This window comes from Perognathus longimembris, chromosome 7 (assembly GCF_023159225.1).
Source record: "Perognathus longimembris pacificus isolate PPM17 chromosome 7, ASM2315922v1, whole genome shotgun sequence".
Classification (NCBI taxonomy): Eukaryota; Metazoa; Chordata; class Mammalia; order Rodentia; family Heteromyidae; genus Perognathus; species Perognathus longimembris.
The window spans coordinates 71,967,000-71,993,848 of NC_063167.1; the positions used below are offsets into that span (position 1 = coordinate 71,967,000).

At 42.8% G+C, this 26,849-nt stretch overlaps 1 protein-coding gene across 2 annotated transcripts in view; it reads right to left on the minus strand.

Annotated features, from left to right (window-relative positions):
• Wars2 (tryptophanyl tRNA synthetase 2, mitochondrial) overlaps positions 1-24,110 on the minus strand; it is a 66,934-nt gene extending 42,824 nt beyond the window's left edge. For both annotated transcript variants that reach the window (XM_048351869.1, XM_048351868.1), the window contains exon 1: positions 22,398-24,110. In XM_048351869.1, coding sequence (XP_048207826.1) covers positions 22,398-22,487 — 90 coding nt within the window. In that variant the 5' untranslated portion in view covers positions 22,488-24,110. The remainder of the gene's footprint in view (positions 1-22,397) is intronic.
• Positions 24,111-26,849: the final 2,739 nt, after the last annotated feature.

Genomic DNA, 26,849 nt, shown 5'->3' on the forward strand with positions numbered 1-26,849 from the left:
CAGAGAATACAGATGGACACTACGTAGCTAGAAGGGGCAGTGACTACTTAGTCAGTAATAGACCAAAACCCAGACTAGCAACACATGGCTTAGCCAAGGGAAGCTGACATGCCAGACATTCTTACACAAAATATGCTAAATAATAGCATGATTATCTCAAGTGTTCTGAGTCTTTGGGAGAGAGACAATGTGAGTTTCTTATGAGAATCCCACAGCCAAAGAAAAAGATTTTTAAAATATTTTCCCTAGGGGGCTGGGGATATAGCCTAGTGGCAAGAGTGCCTGCCTCGGATACACGAGGCCCTAGGTTCGATTCCCCAGCACCACATATACAGAAAATGGCCAGAAGCGGCGCTGTGGCTCAAGTGGCAGAGTGCTAGCCTTGAGCGGGAAGAAGCCAGGGACAGTACTCAGGCCCTGAGTCCAAGGCCCAGGACTGGCCAAAAAAAAAAAAAAAAAAAAAAAAAAAAATTTTCCCTAGAATGAAGATAATTAATGAAAAAGGGCTCTCTGTGTCCACGTACACTTCTACCAGCGGAAGTCAGTCTCTCCTTCCCTTCCTCCCTCCCTCCCTTTTCCCCTCCTTCCTTCCCTTCCTCTTTTCCTTTCATCATCCTTCCCTTCCTTTTTTTCTTCCTTCCCTTCTTTCTTTCTCTTTGTCTCTCCCTCTTGCCTCCCTTCCTTCCTTTTTTTCTCTTTTTTTCTTTCTTGTGTCTGTGTTGGTCCTGGAACTTGAATAAGCCTGCCTGCCTTCTTTCCTTTCCTTCCTTCCTTCCTTCCTTCCTTCCTTCCTTCCTTCCTTCCTTCCTTCCTTCTTTCCTTCCTTCCTTCCTTCCTTCCTTCTTGTATTCTTCCTGGGGCTTGAATACAGAGCGTGGGCTCTATCCCTGGGATTTTTGTGCTTGAGGCTACCACTCTACCACAGTTCTACTTCTGGCATTTTGTAGTTAACTGGAGATAAGAGTTTCATAGACTTTTCTTGCTTGTGCTTGCTTTGAACCATGATTGTCAGATAGCAGCCTCCTGAATAGCTAGGAATAGCAAGTGTGAGCCACCAGCCACCCCTCCCCCCTGGGGCTCAGTCTCACTTTCTGGCTCGTCATAGCCATCAGCCCTTAGAGATGGGGACCATCCTTAGGGCAGTTGTTCATCCATAGCATTCATGTATGTTCAGGCCCTCCTGTCAACTCAGACTTAACTTCAGAGTGAGTCAGAAAAGCGATAGTTAGGCAGGAAAACATGACCTGATAACTAGTTTGGTTATTAGCCATGGTTAGGAAGCAGGGTCCAGTGATGTACTGCCGGGACTCACTCAAGTCTCCACTTTATGACTTGAGTATTCTTGAGCCCATGTAAAATAAGGGAGGGCAGGAGGATTGCAATTTAAGCACACCCTGTTGGCAGGTAGGATGCACCTCATTAACTATCTAACCCTTTGTGGGGGACATCAATTTGATTTGTTTTGGTCCAGCCATTCAACACCTGGAAGTCTGTTCTATACTCACCCAAGAGTATAAGGCTAGACAGTGTCCCCAGAGGATAAATTCTACTACGAAAGAACTACAAGCAATTATATTCATCTGGAGGGACATCCTCAATCAAGGAAAGCTTTCCTTTGAAACAGGGGAATACTACTGAGCAAGAAAGAAGGGCGTGAAGAACTAGTGACTCTGGAGCCGGCTCTGCGTTTCTGTGCCAATCACACGATCTGCTTGTCTACAAAATAGGAAGATTAACAATAATTTCCCAGAGAGCCTCTGGCACTGCTAGCCCACCGAGGTTTACTGTAAACGTGTGTAAAATAACTCGCCACTGACAAGGGTGGAAGGATACACAACAAAGGAACTACTGGCTACCTGTAGCTAGTAGCTTACTTTTTGATACTGTACAGCATCATTTGTTTTTCCAGTGTGTAAACATTTTTGGTCACTGAGTTTAAAAACTCGCTACTTTTTCTGCACACAGCTTATTAAATGAATGGCATGTAGAGTCTTCTAGTATAAGAGTCTTCTAGTAACAGAAAGGTAAGGGATTAATGATGCCCAATTTACCTAATGGCAGATAAAGGCAAGTTATTTGTAAAGCTGGCATGTGACATTTTATTTATTATTTAGTTATTTTTTGTGCTGGTACTGGGGCTTGAATCCAGAGCCTTGCCCTCACAATTGTTTTTTTTTTCACTCAAGTTAGTGCTCTACCACTTGAGCCATAACTCCACTTCTTCCTTTTTGCTAGTTAATTGAAGGCAAAAGTCTCATGGACTTTTCTGCTCATGTTGGCTTTGACCACTTGAGTAGCTAGGACTATAGGTGTGATAGGAACAAATCTTTTTATTTACTTCACTTTTCTATTTTTAGGCTGGAAATAATGTAGTCTAATCTAAAGGGAAAAAGCTTCATGGGGTCACAGGACATTAAGGGCAAATTCCTTCTACTTTTTTCACATGCCATTTATCTGTTGATCATCTGCTGAGTCTACCCCAGGATGCACTACAGTCAGAAGTGGTGAATGCATTCTCTCACTTTGCAAACTCCAGTAGGGTCATCCTTGTTTCAGAAATGAGAAGACTGAGGCACAGAGGGGTTAAGTGAGTACTGCACAAATGGTAATTAGAGGAGGGAAGAGTCAAACCACTGAGCACTGATAGTTATGTGTGTAATCCTAACTACCACAGGAGGCTGAGATCTGAGGGCTGAGACTGAAAGCCAGCACAGACAAGAAAGTGTGCAAGAGTCTTATCTCCAATTAATAAGCAAAAAGCCAGAAGTGGAGCTGTGGCTCAAATAGTAAATAAAACACCAGACCTGAGCAAGGAAGCTAAGGGACAGCACCCAAGCCCTGAGTTCAAGTCCCAGTACAGGCACAAAATGACGATAAAGAGTTGAACCCAAGTAGATCAATATCAGCCATGTGGTGCCAAAGGTGATCAAGAAAAGCAGAGCTCTAGCACTTAAGCCCTAGCATTATTCTCTTTTACCCATTCAATCCACAAAGTGCCATACCTTTTAGCAGGTGTGATCTAAAATGGACTGAAATCTTATGTGCTGATAATTCCACAGGAATGGATGACTCTCCCTCTCCCTCCTACACGCCTTCTATGAAGGGTAACGGCTTGATGTGCTGTTTCCACTGAGAAGTGGCGGGCCATGCCAAAGCAGGTGACAGGGACAGGGCTTCTTATTCATCTGGGCAGCAGCTTCAGTGCTAATTCTAAACACAGGTGGTGAGAGAGACAGCCAACAGGAAGGGGGAAGGAACGGCCGCTGACACGAGTAACGAGGAAGATGGATGGTTTCCCTTTCTCTCTCTCCCCAATGCACCAGCCTGGGGGGCAGAGATGTAGGAGCCGCTGCGCTGGGGACGGTAAAATACACAGCACAGTGTCTGCCTTGCTGCAAGGCTGATTAATGAGGCCAAAATGACACCAAACCCAGGCAGTGCTTCAGGCGGGGAATTCACAGGCTTTTCTTTTTTGAATGATTTCAACAAACGCAGTTCCCATAAACTGCCAGGTTTGAACTGGAATACCCTGTGGTCCGAGCAACGCAGGAGTGCATTTGGTGGAAAGTGTGAGATAGAAAGGATGCAGGCTGTAATACTCACTTACGATCATCTGGTTACAAATCTGTCACAGAGCTCTTCTGTCTCCGATTGGCTGGGAGATCCCCTGGACACAACTGCATTTACTTCCCTAACTAATGGACAAAGGACCTGGGAATGCATTATCACTAAGACTTCCACTCTTTTAGAAGAATTCTTCTTTTTAGAACTAGAAGACAGGATTACTAACCTTTCATGTTCTGCTGTGCTTCCATAATGTATACATTAAAAAAGAGAGAGAAGCACACATAGAAGATGAATGTTCACACACCAAAAAAACCGTTTCCCAACCCCACAGCAACCAATGGGGCATCTCCACTTAGATTTCCCACCTTTGGTTCTGCATGCCCATACGACATTCAAACCCGATTATCTGGTGAACTCTCCCCAGGAGCACCCTGCCTCTGGATTCCCAGTCTGGAATGACCCTGCCAGCCAGCCTCCTCCCCAGCGCCTTCTCCCCCACTGCATCCTATGGGCTCACTTCCTAGCTCCACTAATCACGAGCTGTGCAATCGTTTCAGGTATTTGGCTCTTGATTTCCTCATCTGGAATTAAAAATGAAATGATACAATTTTATGGGCCATTAGTATATAACAAGGGCTCAAAATAGACCCTACATGGGAAATGCTCAAGAAATATTAGCTATTATTATATCCATCATCTTATCAATTACCAAGCTAAAAGGCATGATTTCCCTGCCCCATCTCTATTCTTGTAGTCTAAAGTCATCCCCAGACTGTGCTGTCTCAATAATTTCACAGCAACAGTACATATATCTTCTCAAAATAAGAAGTTGCCACTGTTTCCTGGTCTCCCACAGGTTCAAGTGGAACCTTTAATTTACTGTACAAATCCTTCACAATCTGATTTCACACATTACTGAAACATAGCAGAGCCAAGTATCTCCATGAATTGATGTTCATTAAGCAAGTGAGAAAGCCCCAGATGAAACTGCTGCTTACTGTTTTTATGTATTGTTTTAAGTGCCCATACTGGGGCTTGAATTCAGGGCCTTCTTTTGAATTCAGGGCTTCTTTTGCTCAAGGCGGGTATGCTAGCACTTGAGTCCACACCTCCAATTCTGGCTCTTAGCCGGTTAACTGGAGTTAAGAGTCTCATGAACTTTTCTACCCAGCCTGGCTTTGAACCGTAATCTTCAGATTTCAGCCTCCTGAGTAACTGGGATTACAGGCGTGAGCCACCGTGCCTGGCTGTTTTTACATTTTTATATCCTTGCATAAGTTAATATCATGTTCAGAAACACCCTAAGAATAATCAATAATCTTTAGGCTCTATAGACTAAAAGTCCCAAATGGAAAAAGTATTTATATAACAACTTATTTTTCTAAGTAAGATTAAATTTTAAATGTTTCTATTGCTTGGTGTAGTGGCTTAATTAAGTATATAACCCCCCCCCCCCCAATTAACATCTTCCTGAACTTGAGACTGTAACCTTATTTATAAAGAGGGTCTTTGCAGATGTAATCATTATGATGGGATATTGGATTCAGTTATAGGGACATTGGATTAGAGTGAGCCTTTAATTCAGTGATTAGTTTCTTTATAAAAAGTGGCAACACAGAATTGCAAAGGGAAGATGGTTGGGAAAAGGAAGAGATTGGATGATGCAGCTACAAGTTAAAGAATGACAAGTTCTACAGGAGCTACCAGAAGTTAGGAGCAGGCAAGGACGGCTTCATCCCTAAGGCCTGCAAATGGGACCAACACCCTGACTTCAGATTCCTATATTCCAGAACCCTGTCAGAACAAACTTCGGTCATTTTAAGCCATCCAGCTTGAGGTACTTTTTGTTATGGCGGCCTTTGGAAACTAATACACTTGGCTAATGACAAGAACTGATACAGGGAGTGTTACTAGCTACTATCCATCACTCCTGCTGGACAATCCTGGGCCAGGTCCCTGAGCTCTCTTCCACTGGGCTCAATGTTGGGCAACACAGAGTGGAATACAAATTGCACTGATCACTGTGCTTGCTGAAAGCATAACTGGCCCTGGGTATTGTGCTGTGCTGCAGAAAGCAAACAAACCAATAACCCAGATCAACAAAAGAACAATAGTAATGAAGGTGCTGTAATTTCATTCTGGGATCCATTCGAAGGTCTAGGGCCATACCTTCATTGATTTAATGGTTACTTATTTTTATCAACTGAAATGTCACCACATTCCAGGAAAAACACAAATGTGGACCTAGCAAATATCATTTACTGTGATGAAAAAAATACTGATCATATAACACTTTTTCCCTGAAGAAATAGCAGAATACACAATGAACTGCCACAATCTACTGTTCTTCTGAGAGGATGGTTCTTACTTTTTTGTTTTTTTAAATTAATTTGTTTTGCTTTTTATTTTAAAACATTATTCTTATTTTTGTGTCACTGAGAAATAGAACCCAGGGCCTTATGCATGCTAGGCAAGCACTCTACCACTAAGTCACATTATTCTCTAATAAACATTTAATAAAACATTATTCTTTAATAAAGACTATTTCATATTTTATTGAACAGGATAGCATTTGTCAAATGTTCTTCTATGATATAATCTTTTTAAAAGTTTATTTCCTATTGTGATTATAAAGGTATATACAGAGGGGTTACAGTTACATAAGTCAGGTAATAAGTAAATTTCTTTTTGAACAGTGTCACCATTTCCCTCATTTTTTCCTAGTTTTTCCCTCCTGACCTCCCTCTCCCTCAAGTTGTATAGTTTATTTTCAATATATATGTATATTGACATGTATATATATGTATTTCAATGTATAGTGAATGTCATTGCTACATTTGTTCAACGTTGTTTTTACTATTTATTTTAATCTTTGGAAGATTAGTAGGTTGTATTTTGGCATTATTACCCTAGCCTAATTGGTTTGGAGATAAATATTTTCTTAGAAAATAAACAGTGAAGTATTTCTATTACATTTGAGATGCAAGTACACATGTCTATAAGTTTTCTTTGAAGCCCTTTTAAAAGAATTCTTAAGACACTGTATGTAATCAATAAACTTTTGAAGGAAAAAAAATCAAATTTGCAAATGAGTGCCAGCTGATCATCAGTTCACCCTCCTTCTTCATGTTCAAAAGAGCAGGTCACCAATCTCTGGGGGCTCTCAACGACAGCCCATAATGTTAGGAGAACTAATAGTTCAATCTAGCTTTGACAAGCCAGATCTCTTCCTGAAGGCTGCATCTTTGGACCTCCTATAAAAGTTTTGAGACACTAAAACCTGGAAATCTATGTACAGATGAAGGGAGGCTGTTATCAAAGAAGTGTCAGGATCGGACACATTGCAAAGTTTTTGATTCCTTAGATTTACTAATAAACCTTAGAACTTTACACATGCAAGTATTTAGCTCTTCCTCTAAAACCCTGCCACCACACTTGTTTCTACTTGTGCTCAGTGGCACCATGCTGATTTTAATTTGCATCCACTCTGAGAGTCCGTGTGTGTGTGCGCGTGCGCGCGCGTGTGTGTGTATAAAGTTGCTCCCAGGAGTGGGGAGACTCCAGCCCGTGGTCTATAGACACCTGAGAAATTACTGGGTGCACAACAAGACAGACATATATGCTTCTTTTATGCTTCTTGTGGTCCATCTGCCTGTACTGATCATTGTGGATAGTCTGTGAACTATTTTATAAATATCCAAATGGGCACTGGCAGAAAAAAAAGTTCCCCACCCCTGCCAGTCTCACCGAGCCAAATAAAATTGTACAGTATTCTATAGACAGTCATTCCTTTACCCATTATTTACCTAACCAAAGGCATTTTCTTCTTCTTCTTTTTTTTTTTCTTGCACCAGTACTGGGGCTTAACCTCAAGGCCTGGGCGGCTATCCCTTACCTTTTTGGCTCAAGGCTGGTGCTCTACCCCTTGTGTTACAGCTTCACTTCCAGCTGCTTAGTGGTTTTTTGGAGTTCATGAAAGTCTCATTGGCTTTTCTGCCTGGGCTGGCTTTGAACTGTGATCCACAGATCTCAGCCTCCTGAGTAGCTAGGATGACAGGCGTGAGCCACTGACACGTGGCCGACTTCCTTTATACCTCTCTTATGAGGTTAGTCAACTCTCCTTATAAGGTGGGCAATCCTACTTAAGGCTCCATTTTCACATGTGCACATTGAGTGAATTATGTGATTTTCAGGACCTCCCTTGCTCTCACCTTTCCTGCTTGCTACTCCTTAGAGAACTCTCAGGAGAACTCACGATCTCTTCATTTATAATAATTAAGGAAAAGTTCTCAACACTTGGCTAAGGTAGGAGTTAACATATGTCTGACTGCTTTTTGTTCCTGGAACAAATAATCAACCTAATAAGGGAAAGGACTAATGCTGACTCAAGGTCTCAGTGTCTCAGGGCACTTGGCCTTGTGGCTTTGGGCCTGTGGTAACCCGGTACATCATGGTGGATGTGACTCTCTGTTCCACCCCAGGAGCAGGGCTGGGAAGTGTAGGGCAGGAGGGCTGAGTCCCAATGGCCCTTCAAGGGCATGTGCTATATGGCACACCTTTTAGTACCTTGGCCAGAGTCCAGCAAAAGCTTCCCTGGCTTCCTCAGTCAGACTTGGAGATTTGTAGATTGCCTAGATTGTAGATTGCTATTTGGGCTGCACCTTGAGGATGGATCTCGTTGACCAATAATAATAATGTGCTTCTCATGGCTGGAGTCTGGCAAGTTTTCCTGCCATCTCATTTCCAGTGTAAATGACTCAGTGGCAATTTCCAACAATCCTACCCATTGTCGAAGCTGTATAGTCATCGTTGAGTGCATTCTGCCAGGCTCTAAACCAACGCCTGTGCATCAGGGCTCAGAGTTAGATGGCCCCCAGCTACCTTAAAATGCAGCCATATGCTCCTCAGTATTACAAGTCCTATTATGCAAGTCTTCCCAATCCCAGAGGAGACGAAGACACGCCACTGCTGTTACTTCCTACTCTCATTTTAAAGAAACAGAAGAAGAAGAAGAAAAAAATAATAATCCAGCCACAATTGGCTCCAGTTGGTGTGAATAATGAGATTTGGTTGTCAGATTCCTGGAATACTGCCAGTGTGATTATTAGCTGGCCAGATCCTAGACCCACTTACAAAGAGGACAATGAATACCAATTTAAATAAGATCAGTCTTAAGAAGATATAAAAGTTGGTACTTTGGCATGGAATGTAACAATCCACAAAATAAAATGATTCTTATAGCAAGTCCTGTCCATAAGCAAGGAGACAGATTGGGATGACCTTGGCCCAATTATAATTTAGGCCTTTTTTGAAGTCTCTGATGGAAGAATCCTAGCTTTGACAAGTTGGCAGTAACTCTTGTGATCTATTTTACTGGGATATATATTGTCATTGCAAGAAAATAAAATCAGACCTAAGTACAAAACTGGAGAGCAGAGCAGACCTTGCCTGTGATCATTAGACAGACTGGACTGAGGGCCTCAAGCCTTTGATGCCCTGACATATTATTTTCTGGATAGTGTCCAGCAACCCAATGCAGAATAGCTTTTCCTCTAATGTATCCAGATGGCAAATGGAAGAGATCAAATTCAGCAGTTTTGGGGCTGACCTTAATGGATGGGAAAGGCTGGCTCCTCTCCTAGATATTTTAGGGATCTCTGATACAAAAGAAAAGAGAAAAGAAAAAAAGGTCTTTGAACCAAGAGACAAATAATTGTGTTTCTCTCTTTCTCTCTCCAGTCTCTCTCTCCCTCTCTTTCTCTCATCTCTACAAAATTAAACGATGGATATGGCAATCCGGTTCAGATCCATTGTGTTTGAAAAAGACAGCAAGTATCTGTCCCTCGTAATCACTGACAATCATATGATACCGGCTGTGGAGCTCAGTTGGATGTTACTATTAATATTCTAGAAAGCCTTTTTTGTTTTAAATTCCCCTCAGGCAAATATGTCTACATTTTCTCTATTTCCTTCAAAACTTCAGTCAAATATGTGTGCTAAAGGTAGACAGCACTGTATGTGCTAGTAAGATTCGCTCACTGAAGGCCTAGCATCAGCACTGGCTAAGGTGAGCATGAGACACTGGGGCTATTGTGCAAGCAGATACCAGGAAGTGCACTGAAAAGCCATTTGTGCATGGAGGAATGTGAGGGGAAGGTCTGCCTTGTACACTGAGAAGAGGATTTACTTACAGACTATAGGAACTATCTGGTCATTCACAGGCAAGTCCTGTAGGGCCAATTATAGGGTTGGCTTCTGAGTTAGCAAGAGCAGGAGAGAACTGTGAGCAGGAGGGGCTGCTCTTTCAAAGAGGAATACCTTCACCTCCCATGAAATATTCTATAAAACATAGACATGTCAACATAAAAAAGATGTGTGTGTGCGCACGTGCATATGCGTGCACGCCAGTACTGTGGTTTGAACTCAAGGCCTAGTGCTCTCATTTGGCTTTTTTTACTCACGGCTGGCACTCTATCACTTGAGTCATTCCTCCATTTTTAACTTTTGGCTGGTTAATTGGAGATAAGACTCTCTCAGATTTGTCTGCCACCTTGGCTTTGAATCTTGATCTTCAGAACTCAGCCTCCTGACTAGCCAGGATTGCAGGTCAGAGCCACTGGTGCCCAGCTAAAGTAGTAGTTATTCACCTGGGTTTGCAGACCTGTGAATATGTACATGAAGCATTGAGAATGCACGTCCACATTTCCAAGGTGGAAGAGCCACATTTTAATCAAGGGACACAGGGACCACACCTGTCACCAAACTAAGAACTCTGAGGGAACAGAAACCAGATTAGCTTGGTTCCAGTGGTGGGGTTGACTGTTACCTCCTGTTAATCAGCAAAGAGCTGGAAGTGAAGGTGGAAGCCTTGAGTGAAAAAGCCACATGGCATCTCAAGTTCCTAAGTTCAAGTCCTAGCTCTGGCACCAAAAAAAAAGAGGAAGGGAAGGAAAGACAAGGCCTTTAAGCATGCTGGTCTCATTGCTGTGCCTCAGACATTCCACGTTAGTCTCCAAGCACAGCCCTTCCTTTCTTCTCTCCTTGTCCCAGAATGTTCTTCCCCCAGATACCTGCCACATGCTCTCTCTACACTAAATTCCATTATCGAAGAGTGTTCAGTTATCAGGGATACCACCCGTCCAGTAGACCTTCTATAAATACATATGGTAGACATTTTCAGCTTCAACAGTTATTCTCTTGTAATGCCCTGGAATGTTATTATAAAAAAAAAGTTTCTCCTCTTTAACGTGATAAGAAAGTTGAAGACTATGTGTCTTTCTAGATGGTCTTCCTATAGAAGACCCAGATTTTTTTTTTTTTTTTTTGGCCGTCCTGGGCCTTGAACTCAGGGCCTGAGCACTGTCCCTGGCTTCTTTTTTGCTCAAGGCTAGCACTCTGCCACTTGAGCCACAGCACCACTTCTGGCCATTTTCTGTATATGTGGTGCTGAGGAATTGAACCCAGGGCCTCATGTATACAAGGCAAGCACTCTTGCCACTAGGCCATATTCCTAGTCCCTCCCCCACCCCCCAGATTTCAGAGCGATTTGACCCAGCAGTGATGATGATTTTGAAGATTCACTGCTCTCTGTCCTCATTCCTTCTAACAAGTGGTCTAGTAGAAAATAGATAACTCTATTTTCACATGGTTGATCTAAAGATGGATATGTGACTTTTAGGACAAGAATCATAGAAACTTAATTTTTAAAAAGTTTTCCTGTTAGACAGGAAAGAAAAAAAAACCCAAAAACAAGACCAGAGTACAAGCTGTGTCTCTATTTGAGCCATAGATACATTAATATATTCCCAATCAAAATTAAGGACACGTGGTCCACCAAACACTTTCTGCTCCATTTTAGAATGTGAAAAATAGTGTTAAATGTCATATAGATGCTGAAACTCTGGAATTTCCAACACATTTTAGATGATTTATAGAACTGGTCCTGGATTTCATAAGATACTTGGCCACTGAAGTCATAGACTGAAATAGAAAATGTTTGTGTGCCCCTCTCCAATTCCTATATTGAATACCCCAATATGATAATATTTAGAAATGTGATTTTGGGAGGTGATCAGGTTATTACCAAGAATAAGAGTTCCTATAAATGAACCCAGAGTGCTCTCTTGACCCTTTCACTATGTGAGATTGCAGGGAGAAGACAGACATGCATGAACTAGGAGGGAGGCCCTCACCAAGCAAAGAATTTACAAGCACTGCAAGGGACTGGTGGCTCATGCCTGTAAACCTACCTACTCAGGAAGCTGTGACCTGAGGATTGCAGTTTGAAGCCAGCTTGGGCAGGAAAGAACATAAGACTCTTATCTCCAATTAATCACTAGAAAACTGGAAGTGGTGCCATGGCTCAAGGTGGTAGAGCACTAGCCTTGAGCAAAAAAGCTCAGAGACAGCACCCAGGCCCTGAGTTCAAGCCCCATGACCAACCAAAAAGAGAGAGGAAGAATTTGCAACCACATCGATCTTAGTTTCTCAGTCTCCAGAACTGTGAAAAACAAGTGTTTGTTGTTTAAGCTTCCTAGACAATGATATTCATTATAGGATCCCAAATAGAGCAGGGTACAGATTCGTCCAGAAGACCTTGCAATCTATTCTAAAAGGTATGATATTCCATGATAATTTTATTACATGTTTTATTAAACATGTAAATGACACCACATAAGTAAGCATAGCATTAAGCTTTCCTGAGTAACGAAGAAAATACCAATAGTGTCTAAGATAATGCCAATAGTGTCTTTAAAAGAAAGGTTTTGTTTGGTTTTGCTTTTTGTCCTCAGGCTAGAATTCAAGGTCAAATGTGGTCTCTTACTGTTGTCTACAATATTGAAGAAATAGTCTCGTCAAGCAGGGAACTCTCCCTCCAGGTGCCAAGCCTTGGTAAAAAGACTTCATTTGTATGGCAGGATGCGAAATCTACATAAAATGACAATAGTGTACATATTCACAATTTGCTGATGACTAAACTTGAGGTTTGAGGTTGTGCAACCTGCTGGGGATCACACGGACATACAGTGGAGCCTGCACCCCTGCATCACACAGTGTTCTTTCTGTCAGTTTGTCTATGTACAAGCTCTACAAGCTTGCTTCTCAAAGGCACTGGGTCTAGTCAGCACCAAGTGGTTGAAAACTTGCTGGCTACTAGAGCAAACAACATTGTCTGCAGACAGGGGATTTTCCTTCTCCACCAAAATGGCCAGGTGACTAGCATGCACAAGGGACACACCTGTCTCTCTCTAGAACTGACAAAGAGATCTCTTGTAAATCCACCTTCGACCTGCACATTTACCTTCAAGAGATTTTTTCCCTTTTCCAAAGATGTTTTTGTGCTGGGTCCTGGTGGCTCACATCTGTAATTCTATATTCTCAAGAGGCTGAGATCTGAAGATCAAGATTCAAAGCCAACCTGGGCAGAAAATCCATGAAACTCTTCAATTAAACGGTAAAAAGCCAGAGTACAGATGTAGATCAAGTGGTAGAGCACTAGCCTTGAGCTTTCTAAAGAGTTAAAGGACAGCACCCAGGCCCTGAGTTCAAGTCCTAGTATCAGCATATGCGCATGCGCGCGCGCGCACACACACGCACACACATGCACACATACACAATTTTGAACTGTCAGTTTAGACCATTCCTCCCAGAGGGAGGGCAGGAATTCAAATCAGGATCTTGAGCAAATGCTTCCATTTTCATTCGCTATTATATCTTCATGCCTTGTAAAACAGGTGCGAAGTAGCCCAGGGAATCCAGTGTGGGCCTGGGTGAGGAGGAGTGGTCTATCCAGTGTCTTCATGAGGAGCCCTTGCTTGGTATATAAAATTAACCCTGCTCAATGGTGCTAGTTTTATAGCCTCATCAGCATCCTAACTGATGCAGTGACTGGTAATAATTCACTTTAATACTCTATAATTAGTGAATTACAGACTCTTTAAGAACTCTTTCAAATGCAAATACTGGAAAATAAAGTTCTTCCTTAGCTGCATGCCTGTGGCTCTGCAATTCTCAAGACTCAGGAAGCTAAGATCTGAGGATTGTGGTTCAAAGCCAGCCCAGGTAGACAAAGCTAAGACTTTCATCTCCAATTAATGAGCAAAAAGCTGAAAGTGGAGGTGTGGCTCAAGTGGTAGAACACCAGCCTTAATTAAGAGAATGGGAGGAAAAAACCGGGAGAAAGCAAGGAAAAGGGTGACATTGTTTAAAAAAGCAATGTACTCTTCACCTGTTTATGTAACTGTAACTCCTTTGTACATCACCTTTATAATAACAGTAAAAAATTAAAGAAAATAAGCTAAGGGAGAGTGTGAGGCCCGAGTACAAGGCCTAGTACCAGCACGCGCGCGCGTGCGCACACACACACACACACACACACACACCTTATGATCTGTTATAGAAATGGCTCACAGCACTAATTACTTTTATATCTCACACCTCCCATGTAGTGTTTCTACTACTTTCTTAAGAAGATATTTGAGCCATAAATCGCAACAAGACCCTAGATAGAGGCGCTTTGGTCATCTGTTGGGGCGCCCCCCACCCCCCACCGCTCACCTGAGGGTCCTGGGTGGCTCTTTCAGCAATGCTCGTGTGTACACAGACCTACCAGCACAGTGGGACTCACGTGTTTAAGCCCTTCTTTTATGCAGGTAATATCAGTAGCAGTAGCCAAATAGAGACATCGAGGTACATTTACAAGACTGACTTACTCCTTTCTCATAATTCATCCAGACAGACAAGACCATAAGAATAGCAACAACAAAGGCTGCTTTATAGTTTTGCCTTTGTATGTCACTATGGCAAGATATGGAAGTGGCTTTCGGAGATAGATTTAAAAGTTGCAGGGCAGTTATCATATTAACATATATAATTTGTTTCAGGACTTGCCACTATTATATTGTTAGTGTATAGGGTTCAGAATAAGAATATCTGAGTTTAGACTCCATGTGTGTGTGTGTGTGTGTGTGTGTGTGTGTGTGTGTGCTGGTCCTGGAGCTTGAACTCAGGCTCTGAGTACTATCCCTTAGCTTTTTTGCTCAATGGTGCTTCTCTACTACTTGAGCCACATCTCCACTTCTGGCTTTTTGCTCGTTAGTTGGTAAAAAGAATCTCATGGACTTTCCTGCTCTAGCTGGCTTTTAACTGTGAACCTCAAATCTCTGCCTCCTAAGTAGCTAGGATTACAGATGTGAGCCACCTGGTCTGGCTTCAGCTCTGACTCTTGCTAGCTGCATGGCCTTACGTATATTTTTCAAAGAAGTTTGTATATTTTCATTAAATCTTGAGTATAGCATATGAAGTTCCACTAACTATTAACTGTTTATTCAGAGTTTTTATTCACTGATTAAAAACTTACTGTCAGACCTTTCCTTCCTCCCCTGCCCCCTTTCTGTCTTTGCTCTTTTTTCCCCTCCCCATATCCTCATCCACACCATGGGAATAATATGAGCACTTAGATTACCAAGTTCTTATCATGGAATAAGTAAAGGTGCACCAGAACTTGGAACTGTGAGTACTTAGCACATGGTAAGGGCCTAATGTTTGCTAATATTACATCCTGTATTACTGTTGTTTACAAACAGCTGAAACTATCATAGGCCTATCAGATTAGGGTTCCAAATGAATTAAAAATAAGCTCATTTTTATTTTTGGTGCTGGTACTAGAGCTTCAACTCATGACCCTTCACTCTCCCTTAAAACCCCTATCCCCAAGACATCATGATACTCTACCACTTGAGCCATGCCTCCAGTTCCTAAACATTAAACTAATTTTTAAAAATACAAACAGAATAGTACCCACTGAACTAAAGCTTGAAAGAACACTGCTACTGACTTAGATTTATCATCACTATTGAACAGGTTAGGAGAAAGAGGGGAAAAAAGAGTAAAGACAGAAAGGGGGCGGGGGAGGAAGGAAAGGTCTGACAGTAAGTTTTTAATCAGTGAATAAAAACTCTGAATAAACAGTTAATAGTGGAACTTCATATGCTATACTCAAGATTTAATGAAAACATACAAACTTCTTTGAAAAATATACGTGGTATTAAAACATGATCTATTTATTAGGAGAGCAAATGGCATTGAAAATGTTTTTCGAGGTGAGATTTGTTGTTTTTATTTCTCCTTCCAGTCTGCCTTGTTGAAACATCCTTGACAATCATGCCAATGGCCCAGGACAAGCGGCCGCGGACCAAGGTCACGGGGCCACAGCCCCAGGGGCACAGGGGATCTTACAGGGGGGGTCTTACGGAGCAGCAGAGAAGGGTGAAGTTCGCGATGGTCCTAGATGGGGGACTATCCTGGCACATAAACTGGGAGGAGATGTGAGGAGTGCTGAGACTCCTGGGTTGGGAATCAGGTTGGTGTGACTGCCTTTGAGGGCAGAGGGGAAGTCATAATGGCAGCCAGCAGTGAGCTCAAATGGACGTAGAGCCTATGTAGCTGAAGATAAACTGCACATTCTATTTCAGTTGTAACATGCATGCATACCAGAGGTGTGGCTCAAGTGATAGGGTGCCAGCCTTGAGTGAAAACAACAACAAAACAAGCAAAAACATCAGGTCCTGAGTTCAAGCCTAAATACCAGCACAAAAAAATAAATGCATGCATATCAATGTGAATACTTTGAAACCACTCATTTGAAGGAAAGTTCCTTTAAAATAATCCATCATACAAGTTCATGAAGGAAACTACCAATTTTCTTTTTATTAAAAAATTTTTTTGACATGGTGTTGTGCAAAAGGGGTACAGTTACATAATAGGGCAGTGTTTACATTTCTTGTGATATCTTACACCCTGTTTTTCTTTCCCTTCCCTAGATCAGGTAGACATCTATACAATACACAGTGTACCAAAAACATATACAGTAGCCACGTGGCCTACGCCAAAGGAAATTCACCTAGGACTTTAAATGTAACCTCAACAATACAGTTTGCTCATCCTTGTCTTATATGAACATACACACATGGATTTTGAGCTGTTGTGATCCACTGAGAGGTCAATTTTTGACCTTTATATGTTGAGTAGTTGTTTGGTTTTAGTTACATAATGTAGGGTCACTGATCCAGACCTGTGGGAAATACCAATTGACAAGAAGTTTTTGTTTTGCAGACCCCTTCTCGACTGTCTCCCCCTCCCCAACCTTAACAATCATATATCAAGGAGATCATGCCCCTTTGTTTTCTGTGTTCTAGGCTTGTCTCACTCAACATTATTTGTTCAAGCTCTGACCATTTCCCTGCGAATACCAATATTTCACCATTTCTAATCGCTATGTAGTATTCCATTGTGTATAGGTACCATATTTTTTTGATCCATTCATCTGTGGAGGGGTATCTGGGTTGTTTCCATATTTTGGCTATTGTGAATTGTGCCGCGATAAACATGGAAGTGCAGATGTCTTTTGGATATCTTGAGGACTGTTGTTCAGGATAGATGCCTAGGATTGGTATGGCTGGGTCATAGGGTATGTCTATGTTGAGCTTTTTGAGGAACCTCCATACTGTTCTCCAAAGTGGTTGTACTAATTTGCACTCCCACCAACAATGGAGAAGGGTTCCTCTTTCCCCGCACCCCCTCCAGCATTTGTAGTTGCCTGAGTTCAGAGTATAGGCCATTCTAACTGGAGTGAGGTGGTATCTCAGGGTTGTTTTTATTTGCATTTCCTTTACTGCCAGGGATGTTGAACATTTCCTCATATGTTTCTTTGCCATTTTTATCTCTTCTCTTGTGAAGTCTCTCTTTAGCTCCTTTGCCCATTTCCTAATTGCTTTATTGGGCTTGGAGGGGCTTAGTTTTTTGAGTTTTCTGTAGATGACAGATATTAGGCCTTTGTCTGTTGTTGTGCTGGTAAAGATCCTTTCCCATATGGTTGGCTGTCTTTCTAGCCTGGTCGCTATGTCTTTAGCTGTGCAGAAACTTTTTATTTTGTAGTAGTCCCATTTGTCGAGTCTCTCCCCTATCTGTTGTGCCCCTGGGACTATATTCAGGAAGTTCCTTCCTGTGCCTCTAAGTTCTAGCGTCTTTCCTACTCTGTCCTTCAGTAGAGAAACTACCAATTTTCAAACTACATCCTAAGAAATCTAAGGGGCCCCTGGGCTGTGTGAGTGGCAGGGGGCTGGGAGAGAGATCAAACAAGAGGTTGCTTCTTTAGTCATGAAAGCTCTGCTTTCCTTTATCTAACAAATACCATGCAAGATTTCATCTGATTAGAGGTGACTAGTGCTCAAGTGGCAGAAGCAGAGACAACGCTGGGTCTGAATCCTGGTACGGCTCTTTACTACCTCTGCAGCTTAGAGAAATGACCTCATTTGAGTCTTAGTCTTCTCCTTTATACACAGGTAGAACAATGTTTATAAGATTGTGGGCAGAAGAATGAGAAAATATGCATAGCATAGACCATCACACTTTATAATTGGCCTCACCTATATGTTAGTACCTTGTCCTTCAGATATACACAATCATCAGTTTTTGCAGACAGTCCCATGAGCACTGGTGGCTCATGCCTGCAATCCTAGCTACTCAGCAGGCTGGGATTTGAGGATCAGAGTTCAAAGCCAGCCCAGGGAAGCAAAGTCCATAAGACTCTTATCTCCAATTAACCACCAAAAAGAAGCCTGAAGTAGAGCTGTGGCTTAAGTGATAGGGTTCTATCCTTGAGTGCTGGTGCCCAGGCCCCAAGTTCAAGCCACTATATTAGTGCACACACACACACGCACACACGGACTGAAAAAATGTCATAGACTGGAGAACATACAGAAACTGAATGCAATGTGGGATACTGGCTTTAATGCTAAACAGGAAAATGGCTAGTAGAAAAACAAGCAATGTGAACTAATTCTATAGTACTAACAGTACTACACATATTTTGTTGTTGTAGTAACTAGGAATGAAACCTGGGGCTTCATATATTGCTAGGCAAGTGCTTTATCAGTGAGCTACATCCCCAGCCCCAGTTACTGGTTTTGATAACTCAGTTATGAATCCATAAGTTTGGTGAGTTTATATACAAAGTCTCTGGACCAATTTCATAATTTTGAAAATCTGACATTATTTGAAAATAAAACATTAAAAAGCTCTTCAACTGAAAACTAAATATAGGATCAGAAATTTAACACAATGGCTACTATTTATTTATTTACTATATGTATTATCCCTTCACTTAGTGTCTGTGCTTAGTGATTACTAGCGGCAGAAATAGAACATCAATACTGGCTAAACCTCAGCCGAGAGTGGCGAATAATGAAGCATGTTGTTCAGCTGCAGTGAAGTGTCCACATTTTTACATTGCAACTGTATAACAATAAATATTCTTGCTAAGTATTCTTGCAGAAGTCTAACCAACAGTATTTCACTCTTAGTGCGATACAATTGTGAATTCTGTATTCAGTCAATGATGACAGGCTTAAATTTACCTAATACTATCAGCATTTAAACAATAACATGTCAGACTTTCATTCCTCTGTCTCTGTGACTACTCTCATCTCATCAGACTTCAACAGTTTTCTGTCAAACAACACCTGGCAAAATAAACCAGCCTCACACAAATTGGAGACATCCCACGAGTATAATGTGAAGCCTTGCTATGCCAGTGCCTGCCCCTCCCTCCACTCCACGGCACCCAGGGCCTCCCCGCTCCACACAAGTGTTCCACCACTGGAACACATCCCTATGACTTTCTCTATTTTGAACTTGACATCTAGCCTTGAGGAGCAAAAAGCGGCATCTGAGATAACTAAGGATTCCCACTGATTAAAAAAAGAAATCTGGCAAGCATTAAAACAACTTGGGCGCTCAGTTCTCCATCAGTCACAGCTCCCAACAGAGGCACATCCACTCCCTCCACTTTTCCTTTCACCCCAGAGGCCAAGGGCACAGTCAGAACCAGTAACAAGAAACCTTAGCTATTTCTTGGTTATGATAAAATCATCCATATGATAAATATACATTTCTCTCTATTATAATACACACTTATAGAATAATTTTTGTGTTCTACAAAGGTTATGAGATATCATAAAAATGTCTAATGCATCTGGAGTAGGAATCCAATTCTTCCTTCACATATTTCTGCATCTGTTCACAAAATCCCTTTGACTTCAAAGGAAGCTTTTCAAGAGAAAGAGAAGATACACACAGGAAAAGTGGCTATAAATTTTTAGTAGTCCTTCTAAGGTCATTTTAATAATGGCAATATAGGACAAGTATCTCTCTCAGAGACCTAAAATGCCACAAATAATATCCATGTCTACAGGTTTGCATGGAGATTTATGCTTTCTTTTTTACAGGTTATAAAAGTGATATATCTTCTATTTAAAACTTGTGAAAAATAATGCTCAAAGAAAACTTCAATTGCTTTGAATCCACAACTTAGAAAATACGAAGTCCAACAAAAAAGAATGGTTCTTTCATTCCAGGCTTTTTTTCCTCTGTATATAAATAAATAAATATATATATATATAATTGTAATCATCAATCATACATCTTAATCCTTTCCCGTTAATCTTAAAAAAATTTCATTAGTCGTTCAAGCCTTCATTTTAATGACTAAACTAACATGGAGTTTTATACCTGGGGCGGGGGGAACCTCACAGTTGGGTTTTGGTGGCTCATCTCTGTAATCCTAGCTACTCAGGAGGCTAAGATCTGAGGATCATGGTTCAAAGTAAGCTGGGGGTACAAATCCAAGAGACTTTTGTCTCCAACTAACCAGAAAAAAGCCAGAAGTAAAGGTATGACTCAAGTGGTAGAGTGCAATCCTTGAATGAAAATGCCAGGCAAGACTGCAAAGTCCTGAGTTCAAGCCCCAGCACTGTCACACATGCATGCACGCGCATGCACACACACAGTTTCACATGTAATTCTTACTCTACTAAGAGCTAAATTTTGAATTTTGAGATACTAATCTGTTCTAGAAATTCTATACCTTGAAACAATTTATAATAACCAATTACATTTAAAGTTGATCAAACTTTAAAAATAACTTAAAAAATGCCCCTGAACACTAGAAGTTTAAGAATTTTTTCATCATGATTGTTTTTTTTTTCACTTATAATGATTTAGTGTCATAAACATCCCTGGGCAGTCATTAGCAGGCTCTACTTTGGTTTTCCTTTTTCTTTTGTTGTTTATTCTCATGGCATCAGGAATTCTCTGGACTGAAGGGAAGTTTGTGTCTAAGGCTTAATCATTTTGGTAGCACACACTTTAATATTTAATATGCTATTCTATAAAAAATATAATCAATTATGGTTTGCAAGAACCAACCCATAAACTTCAAAGAAAATAGTATTTGATGATAAAAGTTGGAATCAAGTCTTATCTAACATTATTTCTTTAAATGTAAAATAGCATTTGAATAGCTGTTTGCTGAGAAAGAGACTTCTGGAATATTGCTTTCTTTATGCTGTGGGAGCCAGGTGAGATGACTCATGCCTGAAATCCTAGCTACATGGGAGTCCAAGACAGAGAGGATCACAATTTGAGACGGGCCTGTGCAAAAGGTTCAGGAGATCTCATTCCAACCAATAAAACTAGAAGGTCCCGGTCCTGGCACCTGTCATCTTAGCTATGGGAAAAGCCAATACAGAAAGACGCCGGTCTAGGATAAGGGCTTAAACAAGGACTCTGTTAAAAAGAAAAGAAAATGAGGACATGGCTTCAGTGGTAGAACATGCATATGCACAAGGCCCTCACTTCGAACCCCAATACTGGTAAGAAGGAAAAAAAGTAACATAGGAAGTCCAGAAATAAGGGGTTGGGAATGTGGCTTAGTGGTAGAGTGCTTGCCTCGTATGCATGAAGTGCTGGGTTCGATTCCTCAGTACCACAAAAACAGAAAAAAACTAAAGTGGCGGTGTGGCTCAAGTTGTAGAGTGCTTAGCCTTGAGCAAAAGCCCAGGGACAGTGCCCAGGCCCTGAGTTCAAGGCCCAGAACTGGCAAAAAAAAAAAAAAAAAAAGTCCAGAAAAGAAAGCCATTTATGAGGTGGCTGGAAAAAAAAGTGAAACTTAGATTTTGGCTTTCATACACTCTCATTGCTACTCTGCCTTCAATAATCATGGGGCTGTAGATTTTCCAGAATTTGAAAGCACATTCCGTGCCCATCACCAATGTGCTAATGACCTGACGTCTGGAGAGCTTGCGGTCGGCCTTGCAGCACACCTGGCGGGTGGCAGGAAGGGCCCGGACCTCGGTGTCCTAACACCGGGGCATGCACCAGCCGTCCCCGTGTCGCCCCTATACCCCGACCACACGGGCGACCGTGGGGCCACGGAACCTCCGCCCCTCGGGGCCTCACCCCGGAAGAGCTGCAGGAGAACCCCCGTGCCCGAATCTCAGTCCCCGTGCCGTTTCGTCATGCATCCCGGTGAATTCCCAATGCCGCCGGAGTGAAGGCCCGGGGACAGGCAGCAGGACGGCCGCGGGAGTAAGACCCATCCACACACCGGCAGACACGGCCGCACCCTGCTGGGTCCCCCAGCCCGAACCGGACTCTCCTCCCATTTCTCGGCTGAGCCCTGGGCTTGATGCGAGGGAAAGGAGGGAAAATGACCAAGGGAGTATCCGCGAGCAGCGTCCCGCGTTGCCCAACAACGGAGGCGCGGCCTACCCGGAAACAGATCGCCGCCACGCGCCGGGCGGGGGCGCGCGTCCCTTGTACGTCATCACGTACAACGCCCCACGCTCCCGGGTAAGAGGTCAATCAAAGACGAGCGGACCTCAGGAGGGACCTTTCTCTCGAGGAAGCAGGGAAACGTCAAGAGATGGAACGGGGAGGGGAAAGAGCTTGCGGGACGGGGAGCTGCCGGGATAAGGGCCAGCTTCCATTACCTGGGGAACCGGAGCAGCTTCGAGTCCTTTGTGAAGTGCCCGGATGAAGCGCCAGCATCCATGAGCCTTCCGCATTGAGTGCAGCGCCATGTTGAGAGGGGCGGAGTCGTCGGGCCTCCGATGACGCCAGCGGCGCTGGGCTTGCTGCGCTTGCGCACGCTATCATTTCCCCCGCCGATGGGGACCTGGGCGGGGCGGGGATTGGCTATCCCTCGGGCGTTGCCGGGCGGCTTTGCGGCTCCGTTTTCGCGCGGAGGCCGCCGCGCCGAGGCCCACTGGTTCGGCTGGCGAATTCCGCTTCCGCCCGCGCCGCGGGCAGGGCTGGACGCGCGTGGGTGTAAAGCAAAGATGGAAAAGTTAAGCCTTGCATTTACGGCCCGATGGGTAGCGGACACCCGGGCGATGCGTACGGCTGAGTCACCGAAGCCGGGACAGGTACGGAGAGGACCGCGCTTAGAACCGGCCCGGCCGCAGCTCCGGGAAGGAGGTGTTGATACCTGGCCCAAGAGGTGGTTCTGTGTCGAAAGTTTGAGAAAAACATTAGTGTACCTGAAAGCAGCGTCCAGCGTACGAATCTCTCGGCCCAGCGACTCACACCACCCAGCCCTGGAGCCCAGTATGGGGAGGACTGTGACTTAAGGCCAGCCAGGCAAAACGTTGGTGAGACCCACGTACCAACAAAGCCCTTCTCTGCTCCTAGCTATGCGGGAGATATGTAGGGAGGTGGATCCAGGTTCAGACAGTCCCCTGGGCAAGACACTGAAAAGGAAAATAGGCTGGAAGTGTGGTTTAGGACTATAGAAGGCTTGCTTACAAGATGGGGCCACGAATTCAAACCCTATTAGGATTGCCACCCCTCCCTCGCCCAGAAAAAGAAAGTTGTGGTATAAGTTAAGAGGAAGGGATGTATCACAGTTCCTGTGTGTGCTTTCTACATTACATTCGTCCAGTGAGCGCGTATTGGAAATTCAAGATGGAAGAGATAAAAGAGGTCTGTACTATTAGGGAACTGAAACAAAACCACAATACTCTCATAATTTCTCCTTAGTATAAAAATAACTGGTGATGTTGGAGCACAATTGATGTAATTAGAAGTAAGCAGAGATAGAATATATATAAGAAGGAGAGAAAGCTAAGGAAATCCTGTTGGATTTTGGTTTTGTGGCTTCCAAATGTGATGTCCATTTGATATATACCAGGTGGAGGTGGGAGAGAAGTTAGGACAACAAAACATGACAGTTGTAGCCAAGGAAACCTTTGGAACCACCAGAAAGAATTTGGAGACTAAAAGTGCTCAGAGGATAGAGGTAAAGCAGTAATAAATTGTATAGCCCTGAGAATGTCGGTTCCTGAAGCTAATGAAGGAGACACAGTGCTAGAGGAAGGGAATGCGGTGTCCACTGTAAAAGGCAGTGTTTACAGAGCATTGTAGCACAGTTTATAGATACATTTTCAACCAGTTTCTATCACCTAGGGAATTGGTATAACATGACATCAAAGTGGGAAATAATACCTAGCAGGAAGCTAGAGTCATGGCTCAAATGGGAGAGTGCCTGCCTAGCAAGCTCAACACCCTGATTTTAAATGTCAGTTCTGAAAAACAAAAGAGCTCCCATGCAACTGGACCTGAGTGTCTGAAGCTGTCAAAGGTGTGGCCAGTTGGTTTCCTGGGGCAGCAGCTCGCTCTCTGCTGACACATCACTAGTGTCGTTCTCATAGTGTTACAGGGTTCGAGGGAGGGGATTCCCTGTCCCTCCAAGAGTCCACCACTCAGAGACAGTCTCAAGCAAAAAGATGGATTTATTGGGGAAGCAAAAAGCAAACTGACCGGCCAGATTGCAACATAGACTTGGGAGCTGAAACTGTGACAGTGAAAAGTGGGCTGACCAGCCAGGGACACAGTGCAGACTCTGGAGCTGCCACGGTGACCTGGAGCAGCCCTCAAATTGGGGTTTATAAGGGTAAAAGCGTAGCACAGATGTAGGGATTGACGGGGGTAGAGCAAGCAACAAACAAGCAAGCCATTTCAGGTTGACCTAATCTACTCCCCCTAGCATTTCCTACCATGTTTCCCTAATCAAGATGGCATCTGCTGTATTCTCTACAACAATAGGAGATATTTCCAAGACACAGGTTCATCAGAGCACTTCTCATCCCTTCAATATGATTTTTAAGTATAATGAATTGCAGGTATTAAGAGAATTAAATGGTGTGGGGGTTTTTCCCCCACACCATGGTGGTCGCTGAGTTTCCCTGGAATGTTCCTTGGCTGGACTATTTCCTAAAGAAGGACCATGCAGTTTTTACAGTTGTATACAAATTATTTAATTCTTCATCCTTCCCTAAGAATGTAGAACAGCTCTTTACACAGAGTAACTGCATCTTTTTAAATCAAAACTTGATTGTAACAAATTATGTGACTTAGAGTCAAAGACTGATACACATTGTAAGAATAAATAAATGGCAGCAGAGAAGGCCAGGACCTGTTGAAAATCAGCTCCTTTTGTACTGTACCATAGTATTGAGAGAAACAGAAGCCACCATCGTAAGCATTTTCTAACAAGCAGTATGTAGGTTCTTCAGCTTATTTTTTTTTTTTTTTTTTTTTTTTTTGGCCAGTCCTGGGCCTTGGACTCAGGGCCTGAGTACTGTCCCTGGCTTCTTCCCGCTCAAGGCTGGCTAGCACTCTGCCACTTGAGCCACAGCGCCACTTCTGGCCATTTTCTGTATATGTGGTGCTGGGGAATCGAACCAAGGGCCTCGTGTATCCGAGGCAGGCACTCTTGCCACTAGGCTATATCCCCAGCCCTTCAGCTTATTTTTTTTAAAACAATAATAACCACGAGTCTTCTGGAAGATTATATTTTCTGCATTGTTGAAGAATGGAAACTATGATATAGTTTTGAAATGTGGCTATTTTTTTTTTTTTTTTTTTGGCCAGTCCTGGGCCTTGGACTCAGGGCCTGAGCACTGTCCCTGGCTTCTTCCCGCTCAAGGCTAGCACTCTGCCTCTTGAGCCACAGCGCCGCTTCTGGCCGTTTTCTGTATATGTGGTGCTGGGGAATCGAACCTAGGGCCTCGTGTATCCGAGGCAGGCGCTCTTGCCACTAGGCTATATCCCCAGCCCTGAAATGTGGCTATTTTTAAATTTATGTTACACAGTGGTAAACTTGATTCTGGGAAAAATTCACCAATGAAATAACTCATCCTCCAACAGGATTGTTTAAGTGGCACATTACTGTATTACTAACAAGATTTGAACCTTGTACTCATCTGGGTAAGCTAAAGAACTTGAATAAAATGAGTTAGAAGTGTTATCTTAAAAGCAGCCTTTACCTAAATTGAAGATGCAAAACTTTTATAGTCCTTCACTTAATACTTTGCACTGTGTGTGAACATATGTCCATGCTTACAATTCTGAGCACTGGTTCCAAGCTTGGTTCCTCATCAACATTTTTATTTTATCATAAGTTCAGGTAATTTTGCTCTCTTCTTAAAATTCTCCGCAAATCCTCTCTTGCTAGAAGCAACAGATTAAAACCAGACTGGCAACTGAAGAACTGTTTCTATTGCAACCATGTGTGTCAGAAAAAAAGGATTAGGTTTCTCCATGTGAGGACATCAAGGGGAGCCTCCCTTTCTGAGCACACACCTCCACTCCTTGGTAATGGAGAGCTTACACCTAGTTAGATTTAAATGGGATAAGGGAAGGGTTTAAATCCACCCTTAGCTCCAGTAGGATAATCAGCCCTCAAGTCTCAAAGTATCCAATTTTGTTTCTCTAATTTAATTCTAAGTGTCAGGTTGGTATTAGATGATGATCAAGGTAATAGAGAGTTGCCCTACACATTTATTCACTTAAAGAAGAATTTTGCAGGCTACAAAAAAAAAAGAAAGAAAAAGAAAGAAACCTAGATGGTAATTGTGTTCAAAACCTTCTTGAAGCACAACCCATTCACCCCTGACCTATCATGTATATTGAATATATTTTTCTAATGGCGAGGAGGAGATTCTATGATAGAAGCAAACATTTCTCTGCTCCAGTTCTTTGGCTGTATCATGTTAGGCTAGATGAGTTAGAACGACCCACAGTGAGACAATTACCAGTGGGATTGTGCCCTTGGGTGAGACATTGTCCAGGAGTCCCTATGTGTGCAGGAAGTTAAAAAAATGATTGAGTGATGGTTTGTAGCTCTGGCTTACCTCTAGCTCTATCATTCCTTTTATTCCTGGTGAAACTGCAGATACTGGAGCCACAGTACTGTATCCAAAGCCACATGATGAATAGGAGCAGGAGTAACAACAGCACAGCAACAGCAAAACTCAGTCTCCAGATGAGTGCTTTATGTAAGTGGGATCTCTACAAAGCCAAAGAAGATGAGATGAGGTTGGGAGGCACCACGTGAGAAGAGGTCTCATGGAAAGGTCCATCCTTGGGCTGGGCTCCAAGCC